This window comes from Curcuma longa, chromosome 11 (assembly GCF_044706935.1).
Source record: "Curcuma longa cultivar G26 ecotype Majalengka, Jawa Barat chromosome 11, ITB_CL_G26_1.1, whole genome shotgun sequence".
Taxonomy (NCBI): domain Eukaryota; kingdom Viridiplantae; phylum Streptophyta; class Magnoliopsida; order Zingiberales; family Zingiberaceae; genus Curcuma; species Curcuma longa.
Window position 1 is genome coordinate 26,639,446 of NC_133871.1, and position 12,388 is coordinate 26,651,833.

Genomic DNA, 12,388 nt, shown 5'->3' on the forward strand with positions numbered 1-12,388 from the left:
TTTTGTTTTCTTTTAGCAAGCTTAAAACAAAATTTGGAACAAAAGCCAAGGCGTCACCAACAGCTAGAGATCAAATGGCACAAAAGATGATGGAAGTGGACGTGACAACTGACATACTGTTAAAAACGCGGTATGGTGTGATATTAGGAGACATGATATATTTTTTTTCAAACAATCAAATTCAAAACTCACTCGTTTATATAAACGTTTAAACAACTAAACAAATGATACTGAAACATCAAAAGTCATCTCAATTTTTTGATTTATTTTATGAACAGAATGTGAAAATCATTCATTCAAAATTATTCGATATAAATTAAATATTTAATTAAAAAATATGAGCTTTCAAAGATAGCCCACCTGGACATGCTGATACGCTGGGCTGGGCACACCACGGCCCCGGTCAATTTGGGCTACGATGCGCACATAACTAGTATGGCCCAGCCCGCTGGCGGCCCAATTACACCTCTTGGAGAAGCTAATCCAAAAGAAAATAAACGAACTCTAGAGAGAGGATAAATCAAAATTGAAGGGGCATTTAAGAAAAAAAAACCACAATAAAAAGTGGCATTCTAATAATGCATTTGGGTCGGGTTTATGCACAAAGCAACTAAATACCATCTCCCACATCTTGAAAAGGTTTTCAGAAGTCACCATTCTTGAAGACAGGCAATTTAATTGGGGAAGAAGATGAGAATATCTGCCTTTGATGAAATAACTATCACAAATGATCCGATCCAGGACTAGCCGCAAACCTTTCTCATGATCTAACTTTGCCGAGCCAGAAGAATAGAGGGAATTGAGCAATTGCCATAAAGAGAAGAATGTAGTGCTGCCGGCTTGAATGCTTCTCGTGACGGCTCATCTCTGCGAAAAGCACCCTCTTCATGGTCTTCACCAAGAACACCCCCATACATAGACTCATCCATGGCATCAGAAAGTAATAGGAGTAGTTCCAGCAGAGCCTAGCCAACATGGTCAAGGCCAGGCCTGTGAAAGCGTACCCTCCGTAAGCCACGATGTCGAGCAACGGTGCTTCCCCGCTCCCTAATGAATACAACAAACCCTTCAGTAGCAAAACCTGCATGAACCAGCCGGCAAGTCCCCTTGTGAACTGTATGCTCAATGCCTCTGGACTAAATCTGCAAGATCACATGAATGATTTGTAGTGCTGGTCTAATAGCTTTCAGTACAGCTGGGAAAGAAGACCAATGGTCCTGTGACTTACTTTCCTAGAAGACCAAATGTGAAGCCAGCTAGAATAATGTAGGTGCCAAAGGCCATAAATGGGATGTAAAGATCTGGAGCATTGATGTCATAAATTGGTGGTTTGTAAGACAGCCTGCCTCCGACTGGCTCAGTAATCCTAGTCCAGTGGCCCTGTCAAGATCGTGTTATCAATAAATGAGATCTTTTATATTATCATATAGTGGTTAAGAAAGACATGTGTGTTAAAAAGAAGCTGAAGAGCAAAAAATGTGTTACCCTGTGTAGTAATGGGAACAAAATGACCTTCAGCTTGTTTCTCACATATTGGTCGTTTACTTGAAAATAATACTGTGGGTTTGAGAAATACCTGCTAATCTGCATCATTAAAACTCAGATGTTGAATGAGTAGATGGCTCCATCAGTAGATCAGATTTGTAAATTCTCATCAACGCCAACTAAAATGGATACTCACATTGCTTTGCATGAATTCAGAGCTTGACCCCAGAAACTTCTCTCCATATGCCCCTAGACCACCTCGAATAAGTCCAGAACCAGCTCCATTGAATGCATTGCCAAAAGGATTAGGCTGAGGATTAACTGCAGGGCCTTGGACCCCAACCTGATTGCCAAGATTACTATACATGGCTATAGATAGCAAAGGGCTAAACTCCTAAAAGAAAAACAAGCTTTAGCAATAGTATCATTATGATCACAAGGAAATGATCAGTTTGCAAGATCAAAAGGCTTTAGTTTCTGTTTTTTATTTTAAAAAATGGTTTCTATAATTTAGCATGAAATTTAACAAATAGTACTCCCCCAAGGCAAAAAAGAAGAAAAAAAGCATGATTGTGCCCTTTGTGTGGATGAGAGAGAGGGCATACAAGAAAAAAAAAAGTTGAAAAGGAAGTTGTTAGCCTCCACCAAGGCAAATGCCTCTTCGGAAAACCTTAGCCCTAATAAAGGGGCCCTAATACTATGTAGAGTTTGAGAAAATAATAAAATATATTATATCAACATTAGGCAACAATGTAATAGGTCATAGATAAAAATAGTATGCATAGAATCAACAACTAAAGAGTTTATCACTTTTGAAACAAGTTTTCAAACTAACACTTAAAGTTACAAGCAACCCAGTGTTTGTTTGTTTGTATTTGAACCTTGAATAAGATTCATTGCATTATGCAAGAGAGATGATTTTTGATCGTCGAGTATATATATCCACTATGAGTTCCTCAAAACACATTCGTAATAAGTTCATTAACATCCTTTGTTATGTTTTTCTAGTTTTCTTTTATCAGCGCAATGTGTTGTTTTGCCTCTTTCTTAGATTATTTATTCAGGCCTAGTATTTTTTTTATCAGCTCAATGTGTTGTTTTGCCTCTTTCCTTGATTATTTGTTTGGGCTTGACTTTTTTTTTTTTTAAAAGGTTGAAATTGGCAAAGGTTGAGCCATTACATGTCACCACACCCACTAACATGTAGACACTTACACCAACTCATCTTTTATGAGCCTTAAAACATCCTCCTACTTATCATCTCACCTTCAACCTCTCTTATCCCATGGTTTAAATCTTCCAGCACATGAGTACATGTCATTCTTCTCCTTAGTGGGATTCTAATTACCCATGCATACACTTTTGCCATCCATGTCTCCAATAAAATGTTAATTGCAAATGTTAACCTCTGAGTATTCAATTATAGTATTCTATCCACAACAAGTCCAACTTACCTTGACTCAAAAACAACAACAAAATCTTCCTCCTGTGTTTGTACAAACCACCACTGCAATGACTTGAACACAGTCAATCGAAAGTAGGACGCCACACTATACCCCACTACAAGCTATGAACATCTGCTCAACAACTTCTACTTCAGCTCTACATAACAAACAGGTAATTTTTGGCAACTGCACCCCTTTGTTCAAGAGGCTTAGCAAACATTTACCTCCAATTAAATTATAAACCAGTATCTTCACCTTTATAACTGCAAAACTCTCCAGAACTATTGGTCATGAGAAATTAGCAGCTTGAACCTAGAACAATATATAAATTTTTCTCAGAGAAACTCTCTGACCTATCACATATCCATCAAATCTTCTTTATCGTTCACACGTTCAATAACATTTTCGAACTTAAGTAAGATTCTACCACGGAAGCAAAGTTCAGTGCTGCAAGCAGATTATTCAAATTTAAAGCCACCAAATTCAAGTTTCTCCACCTACAGCTCTCATAAATCTAATAACATTGATCTTTGCCTCCTTCGCGGATACATATCTGAGAATTGCTCAAATTTGAGAAATTGAAAGCTGGAATCTATTAGATATGGTCAAAAATTGATGGAATCGTGTGGAATTTGGAAAGAAGCGGCAATTTAGGTCAATGTAACTTCGAACGAAATCGGTCGATTTCTTGCCAGCCTAACGATTCCAACACGGGAATCGTCCCTAAAGAACCATGAGCAGATCAGAGAAAAAGGAAAGAAAAGAAAGAAAATTTGTCTAGATCTAGAGGGGAGAGGAGACACTGAACTAGTTGTTAGCGTAGGGAGACTTCGATCCATCTAAAGGTCTCGTCCCTGAGCAGAAAATCGAACAGGCTTTCCTCCGGCGGCGGCGAGTCGTGGCCATCCTGCTTTCCTGGTTTCCTTCTCCGCCGACGTCATGCGATTAGGGTAGGCTCGACCGAATTGAGCCAAATAAATTCATTCACAACTACCAAAATCAAAAGGAAGAACGATCTTTTCAATATAGAACTTCATCAATTTCCTCGTTTCAACAACATTTAAAAAAAAAAGCAAGAGAAAAAGGGCTCAAATCTCACATAAAAGATCAACGAGAAAACTAAAACTTGCCTCTCCGATCTCGATGCCTTGTAACTGAAACTAGTCCACCGCCTAGCAGAATTCCTCCCTTTCAATCTTCTCTTCTCTCGCCAGATGTAGGGTTACTTCCACGCGAAGGAGTTCGAACTCGCCGCTGATATTCTCCTCCAAGTTTCTTCAATTTGTCCGATAAATAAAAAATATTTATATTCAAACAAACAAGAATCTTCGCCGATGCCCTTGAGATTCAGAACTCGGTCTGGTCAAATATGACTCGAATTCAATTTTTTTCCTCCAAAATCAGAATAATTTGGTAAATTTGTTTAGATACATTTATGCAACAAAAAATTCTACAAATATTTCTTTTGCTTAATTTTTTTTATTAATCTAGGTATTCAATCGATTCCATCCAATGAGATAAAATTTAATTTTTTATTATTAATATGGATATTTAACTTTTACGATTCAATTAATTAGAGATCCAATCTCACACTATCAAATAAATTCGAGAAGTACAAATAGATCTCAACATGATACCCAACATCCCTAATGATTTGAACTACGTGGACGTTTAAAAATGTCCAATGTAAATTTTGAACCATCATCGTAAAGAAATCATCCTTACCTTTTACCACGAAGCTAATTGCTAGGCACGAAGCCGTGTGCATGCGCTTTCGGATTTACATCGATGGGAAACTTTCATAGGTCAAATTGATCCCCTTCCGGATTAATCAAATCGGAATAATTAGATACTTAAATTATCAATAAATTAATTAATTAAGCTACTATTTGTAGCATAAAAAAAACTAAGCCTCTATTTGTATAAAGATCAAAATAGAGTATCAATTCAGCTTTAATTTTACTAATATAAGGTTTTAGTTTATCCAAGGAGAGGAGAATCCCATCTCCATTAAATAAAAAAACAGTAGTTTTCTCATCAATTTACTTATTAAATTTAGAATAATTAATTAAGATAAGTGGATAGTCATTATGACAATCGTAAATATATCTAATTTATAAGAAAATTAACATTGATAAAAGAAATCATGCAATTAGTGTTAAACGCCTAATAGATAAAAGTTTATAATTTTGTTATTTGCCCATCTCTCGTATTAAAGTAAATAAATAAATCAATATTTAAAAACCTTTAGGCAGAATGATAAAAATATTTCAACTTATTGCTAAATTTTTTATAAACAACTTATTTCACCAACAGTTATTAAATAATATTATACAAAGAAAAATTAAGTCACAAATAACTTAGATAACACCAATACAATCAAACAGTGACTGAAAACAAAAATTAATATTCAAAGGAGAAATTAAGATTTCCTCTTGAACCTATTGTTTTTACTCGTTTTCCAAATCATTTCATATATATTACTCTGTAAAATCTCGATATCTCGAACAATTTTTAAGAGATCATCAATCATATTCTCCGCCATAGCCCAACTACAAGATATTGAATTGACAATGCCATGAACTTTCTAACAAGAAGAAAGCTGCCCCAAAGAAAATGATAAATGAAGATTTCTAGCAAAAATCAGTGAAGATCCATATGAAACTCTGCTACCAAAATATATATAAAAACTAAAATCATGTTTCAAATAACAAACATGTAAATTTTTTTCTTCTTCTTTTTTGGTTAAGCATTGAGGAGGCAAACCCACTAGATCAACACCCCAGTAACCTCTTGCATCGCCATGATTTGCTAGGTTTGGATTTGATATTTTTCTGCTGCGTGCCAGTGAGATTTTTCCCATCGTTTTCTTGCTGATTGCTTGTTGATTCATCCTCTTCTTCAATTTCACACTGGAAAAAAAATACATTCCACAGTAAATTATCATACATTAACACTTAATACACAATTATTCGTGAACATTAATAAATTTATAGAATCTGTTGACCATTAATCATCTTTAAATAAGTCTGAACCACCTCAATCTATTTTTCTTTATAAAATCATCCCTGTATTTCTAAGAGTTAGTGTTCTCTCTCTCATAAAAAAAAAAACAATGAAGCTGCCATAAAGACAATAAGAAGACCAGAGTGGTGTCTTTTAATATGAATGCGTGCTGACAAAGATATATGATAAACTAACCTTGGAATTGTTCTTATTTCTGAAGGGTTTGGCAAGTACTATTTGTTGCTTGTCCTTCTGTTGAGCAGGAACTATTTCTTGCTTATTTCTAGTGGAAAAAGGTTGTTTACTGCTGGGATTGAGCCTTGAGGATGGGTTCTGAATAGAGCTATTCGATGAACTTGACATCCTACTACTTGCTTCAATTTCTAATTTTAACTGTGGATCATATCAATTGAAGCATGTTAAAAGATATAGCTGAGAAGATTATAACTAATTAACATCACAACCATAATTATAGTGCAAGTGCAACTCACAATTTCATAATCGTTTTTAATGGAAAGGAGAAAAACTTCTTATTTGTTTCAAAGTATTTGAATGAATCACAAGATCAAAGAGGATAAATGAAAGGATAAACAAGTGGTTAAAGAATAAACCTGACAGAGATTCACATTTCAGTGTATCTTATTATAACACTACCTGTGAAGATATGATATATAGCACTGTAAACATATTATCAAGGAGATATTGATATTTTCATGGTGATCCGTAAGCATAAAAATCCACATCAAGGATATCGGTGTCTAAGGATCAAGGAAGGAACAACAATACCATAATTTTAACACAAGTCTGCAGAAATCAAAAGTAATCCAAGCACTTGACTTCTTTAAACTTAACAACATTGGTTGGATGTTATATTTTTTTCAACTAAATAATGCATGGAAGCTATTTTAAGAAAGTATTGATTAAACAATTGCTAGTGACAAGTCAAGGGAGCCTTCCTCACTTATTTATCATACTTGCAAACTATATACAAGACTACAAAATTAATACATATGGTGTTTTAAAAAAGCATATATAGACGATTAACAATTGAATCATTGCAAAATGCTTCACATATATGATTGGCATTAAAATGTTCAAAAAGATTATAAACAATATTTAAAGTACTTATCGCTTGCAATAGTGTTTGCTAACATTTGCAAATTCTAAGTTCACTATGTGATGCAAAATAATAAGGTGATGAAGGCTTTCTTCACCATGTCATGAGTGTGGTGAAAGGAGGCATTCATTCTAAGTTGTGTGTACCTTTTGTTGTACTATTCAATGAAAGGATAATTCTTATCATCATAAACAAGAACAACAAATTGTATCACCAAGGAATTTTCTGAGATCTGCAATAGGAATTTTATCATACAGATCAAAACCAAACAAAAGATTCAACTAATTTCGTTGATGCAAAACCCCACCTGTGCCACTCGGTGCTCCAGCTGCGATACGCGATCCAAAACCTTCGCAGGGCCTTCTTCGACGGGCAAATCCGGAAGCAAGCGCTGCTTCTCATGGCAAACGCTCGATGCCGTGCCCGATAGCTTACGCCGCCCCTCTAGCAGATTCCTCTGATGTGCATCACCGAGGTGGATTTGATCAATGCCTAACCAGGAATTAAGGCGCAGGGAGATGAACAAGACGAGATGCAAGCTGGATTAGAGAATGGTACCAAGGACTTATCGAGGCAATCCAATCTGGCGTTCAGCTCCGTGAAGGATTGCCGCCGCCCGTCTCCGTGCGAATGCTCACTCATCGTCGTCGGATCAGCAGCCAGCCAGCGATCGGGCGTTCAGGCCTTGAAGCGATTCCTTTGGCGCCGCCGTTCGTTCTACGTTCGATTGGAAGGAAGGAAGGAAAGAAAGAAGGGATGGAATGGATGGGATGACGGTGGTGGTGCTGTCGTGTGCTCCGGCGATGGCGGCAACTGATTCGGTCCTCGGTTGCGATCATGAAATCGAACCGGGTCGGGCCCACGAGTCAGCTGTGGCCTCTGGGCCCAACCGCCCATAACAGTACTATTATTTTAAGAAAATGTTATATATATACTATTTTGTAAATATATTTTATATTAATTATATTATTTTTGTTCTTGTTGTTTGTGTCGTTCCATTGAAAATCGAAAGAGATTAAAAAACGTTATCATATTGAGTTATGATGAATGAAGATGATTGTTTCATATGATAAAAGTACTGAATTTAAATCTATAAGTTTGTGATATAAAACAATATATATATCCTTGAAAGTAGATTATAGCTTGTTCTAGATCAACAGGACGCGCCTATATGGTGCCACCCAAGCTAGCCCAACCACCTTGATGAGCTATCATTACTTAGATTACACTTGATCGAGCTAAGCCAAATTAAGTCGAGTTATTAATTAGTCGAGCTGATTTAAGTCACCGACTTGTTGATATGCCGAATTGCTTGAGAACCCAAAAGCACTCAAGAACTGAACTCAAGTTCGAGTGCTTCATCTCTCTCGGCCATCCAAAAGCTAAAGACTTAAGAGCTCGAGTTTAAGTACATGTGAATCTTTTATGTTGTTATTAGCTCAAGCCATCGTGTGAAAATGTATATTATATGATAAATAGTGTTTTAACTTTATTCATAATTCTTTTAAAATAGTAGGAAAAAAAAAGAAAAAACAATAGGTAAATGTGGTTTTTCCGTTCTCTTTTAAAAGAAGGTGAAAAAAAAACGTATAAAGAGAACTATTTTTACTCCTCTCCGCTTGGCTTCTCTAAATCGAAAAAAAAATATTTGTAATATTTATTTCATATTTATTGTTATTATTAATTAACCTATAAAAATTAAAATTCCTAAAATTCCTATTGGTTATGATCCACGTTAACAAACTCTAAAATAGAATTACTTTCCGAATTAACCTATAAAAATTAATTGAGATTTATCCTTTTAAAATAGAATTGCTCTTACTATTTCTTTCCTTTTTATGCTAAAACAATATGAAATTTGATAAAAAAAAAATGTTTGCATTGATTCACCGACAACTGCAACTGCTAAGCGACGGACAAGAAGCATAACTCTGCACTGTTCTCCGGGCCGGAAAACTATCAGATCATACAGAGACAGTGGTGGTTTATGAAGGCTTCTCGCCGGGGAGATGAGACGGTGAGCCAACATCACTCTGACTCTTCTTGCGATGGAAAAAACCGGCGAGATTAGGCATGAGCACCTTCTTGGAGATCACTGATCTCATGAACTTGCGATTCTCTTCAGTCCTCTCCTCTGGCTTTGCATTCTGAACAGAGGGCACTGTAACGTATGCTTCTTCTATAGACTCGTGTGTCTCGACCGGTGTCTTTGATGCATTCTCTGATGCCTTCTTCTGTTCGTTTTCCTGCTGCTTCCTCAGCTCTCCTTCGACAGCTTTCTGTGCAGCTTCAGCTTTTTCTGCCTTCTTCAGTATCTCCTGTGTTGCCGTCTCCAATTCCTCAATCTCCTTCTGAACCGCTTCAAGTTTCTTAATTGCCTCGTCCTCATTGGCCTTGACGACTTGCAGCTGTGCTGTTGCAGCATCAACCTTCATGTCTCTGAACTCGTCGGACGACTCCACCTTGCGTTTTAAAGACTCGTACTCTTCTGACGAGATTGTTACGGTAGACCCAGACTGAAGAGTTGATGATGCCTGAGGAACATTTGCATGCTCAGGTAGATCCTTGGTGAGACCTAGAGCTCTTGCTTCTGCCAATTTTGCCTCTTTGGCATCTTTCAAAGCAACCTGCAGTTGCTTTTCTGCTTCGCATAATGCTATTCGGGCTGCTTCAGCTTCAGCCCTAAACTGTTTAGAATTTTTCTTGAATTCTTCTGCCTCCTGCAAAATTTTCTGAGAGTCGAATGAAAATTGTTGAAGGGCAGATGTCAGCTCATCAGATGTTGAAGTTGCTTGCGATTCTGAAGAAGTGACGACGTCAAGCTCGGCTTTGCATTTCTGAAGTTCATGCTGAAGATTGCTAACAAGAGATTTAGATTTTTCATATTTATCCTCAAGCTCTATGTGCTCACTCTTTGCAGCTTCTAACTCCAGCTTGAGAGAATGCAACAGCCTCACAAGTGAACTTTCTTCTTGGGCGAGTGCTTGCAAAATTTCCTTGGCACCTTCCACCTCCAAAGCAACTGATGTAGCATATTTTAAATCAACAGCTGAAACATTTTCAATTTCGTTCTGCACTGATTTAATCTCAGAAGTTGTCTCTTCTAGCTTGGCCTTCAGATTCATATAAACTTCAGGATCAAACTCTTTCTTTAGAGTTGTCAATTTTTGTCCAGTTTCATCGAGCAATCGTTTGTAAGCCTGTTTAATAGCAACTTGCTCTGAGACAATTTTTGATTCTTCCTGCTGGACTTTCTCAGTGGCGAGGCTCGTATAGGTAAGTGATTCCTGAATTAAAGCAATCTCCTTGGAGAGCTCAGTCACTTTCTGAACGCCAGCATCAAAAATCTGTTTCGCTTCAGCCTCTTGCTGAATGGCAGAGAGCTTTGCTTCCACCAATGTCTCAGAGTCTCTTTTGATCCTTATAAGTTCTTCCTTCGCAGAATCAAGCTCCATGAGGACAACTGCATGTTGTTCCTTTGAAGTATCCAACTTCTGTTCCCAGCTTCCATCCTGGTCAGCAATCTCGACAAAACCCGCATCAAGTGTCTTGATTTGATTTTTTGCAACTTCAGTTGCTTCTAGAGCTTGCTCCTTTACCTCATTTGCAGCATTGAGTTTCTCGGTGAGTTCTTCAACAATTTTTTTAACCCTCTCCAACTCAGCAAGTGTTTGAATCCTAGTTTTTGTAGCAACGTCAAGTTGTTCCTTGTACTTGTTCAGCTCTTTTTTAGCCAAATGAAGTTGGGCGTCCTTACCTGAAGTAGTAATAGCCTGATCTTGTATGAAAAAAAAAACCAGCATTAGCAAGTATTTCAGAGAAAACCCAAGAATCAAATCCATGTAGTTTAAAGAATAAATATTTAGAGAAATAAAAAAAGAAGTATACAGAACCAAAACCAAAAGGTGCATTTATCATACCATGATATTAAGATTCTGATTCTAAAAATTGTGGTAGTAATTGTTTATTATGGTGCTTTACTGGTCTCTTAGACAGTCAAAACACAAGAGAATCAAAGTCTATTGTTTCACAAAAATCTTATTGGATTATGGTTAAAAGCATAAGCTATTGTTGAATAAGGATGAGTAACGAAGGCAGTTCGGTCAATAAAGTTGCAAGTGCTCATCCATTTAGATGCATAATTTTTTCCCCTTTAATTATTGCAAATGAATGGTTGATGACAAGTTAAAACACTTCGTGAGGTCTCTAATCCGATCCTTGTCTTCCTTTCATCCTAAATTGACTTTATTATATGAAATTAGCTTGCATCTTTTAACTAACTCAATTCTTTGGTGAAGGGCATATTAACTGAACTAGATACATATGCACCAGGACAAGAAGTATTCACACTGAAATATTCATTATAATTTCTAGTACATAGTGGATAGGCCATACCTCAATTGTTGCAGGCTTTGACTTTATCCCAGGAGATTTGTCACCTTTAACTGCAACATTACCAAACAGACTGACTGCTGCTCTAACAGATGCGAATGGAGCTCTAGTGTCTATCTCCACTTTGGAATCTATGGCGTTTTGTGGAGCATTTGTCTCCATGCCTCCTTTTTAAAAATGTCTGTAATTGAACAAATCAGAATTAACTCCAGACTTCTCAGAAAGTATCAGGTGATGCATTTTTGAGCAAATTCAAAGAAACAAGAAAAACTGAATGAATTGATATGCCTAGACCTGGTTACTAAGATCTTTTATTAGCTAGTTTTGGCTAAAAGACAAGGGAAGACAAATTGGAGGCTACATGACTAAAGATAATTGGAGGGGCATTCACTTTGAGACCTATAAAGAATAATCATGTACCAGCTAACCTAATTTCCTCCACTTCAATCTCATTCAGCCAAACAACTCCACCATATCCTGCATCCCAACTTTACCTCATCCCTCGACATATCTATTCGCCTCGAGCAAGTTGCCTTCACTTGTAATGTACTAAACCCACTTCGACCGAGCTCTTGGCAATTTTAGGAGTGCTCAGGCTTAGAACCATGTTAAATCAAAGACAAACATGTGGCTATAGAAGATAAATAGAAAACAAGCTACTGAAAAGGGGAAATGAACAAAAAAAACCCACAAAATGAAAAGGAAAAAAACATGAACAAGTAAAAAAACAGATGTTAAAATTGACAGACGCAATGCAAGTCAGGTTTTTGTGATAAAAATCTTTCAGCAGTAAGTCTTCCTCTTCCACTTGTGCCTTATTGGTTCAATGTATCAATCTCCCTCATGCAAGATTTCCTGTTGTCTAGTTCACTTCATTGATAGGCTTTCTTGCTGATAGCATTAGTCTACTCAGTCCCTCCGAATAACAAAAAGAATCATACAG

General features: G+C 36.8%; 3 protein-coding genes across 4 annotated transcripts; all 3 read right to left on the reverse strand.

Moving 5' to 3' along the window:
• Nucleotides 1-516: 516 nt before the first annotated feature.
• Nucleotides 517-4,196, reverse strand: LOC141840067 (uncharacterized). 2 transcript variants are annotated; one of them, XM_074727961.1, is made up of 5 exons: nucleotides 4,061-4,196; nucleotides 1,682-1,871; nucleotides 1,486-1,584; nucleotides 1,229-1,380; nucleotides 517-1,142 (listed from the first exon to the last, which is right to left on the reverse strand). In XM_074727961.1, the coding sequence occupies exons 2-5, from the start codon at nucleotides 1,850-1,852 to the stop codon at nucleotides 761-763; spliced, it is 804 nt and encodes a 267-aa protein (XP_074584062.1). In that variant the 5' UTR covers nucleotides 1,853-1,871; nucleotides 4,061-4,196; the 3' UTR covers nucleotides 517-760. The 2 variants fall into 2 exon arrangements, with proteins under 2 accessions (XP_074584062.1, XP_074584061.1); XM_074727960.1 differs by having other exon boundaries at nucleotides 1,682-1,879.
• A 1,508-nt stretch (nucleotides 4,197-5,704) lies between these two features.
• On the reverse strand, nucleotides 5,705-7,695 carry LOC141838100 (uncharacterized). The gene is made up of 4 exons (XM_074725502.1): nucleotides 7,612-7,695; nucleotides 7,361-7,510; nucleotides 6,132-6,329; nucleotides 5,705-5,842 (listed from the first exon to the last, which is right to left on the reverse strand). Exons 1-4 carry the CDS (start codon nucleotides 7,693-7,695, stop codon nucleotides 5,705-5,707), a joined length of 570 nt encoding a protein of 189 aa, XP_074581603.1.
• Nucleotides 7,696-9,038: 1,343 nt separating this feature from the next.
• Nucleotides 9,039-11,607, reverse strand: LOC141837476 (WEB family protein At5g55860-like). Its single transcript, XM_074724866.1, has 2 exons — nucleotides 11,449-11,607; nucleotides 9,039-10,826 (listed from the first exon to the last, which is right to left on the reverse strand). The coding sequence occupies exons 1-2, from the start codon at nucleotides 11,605-11,607 to the stop codon at nucleotides 9,039-9,041; spliced, it is 1,947 nt and encodes a 648-aa protein (XP_074580967.1).
• Between the last annotated feature and the right edge of the window lie 781 nt (nucleotides 11,608-12,388).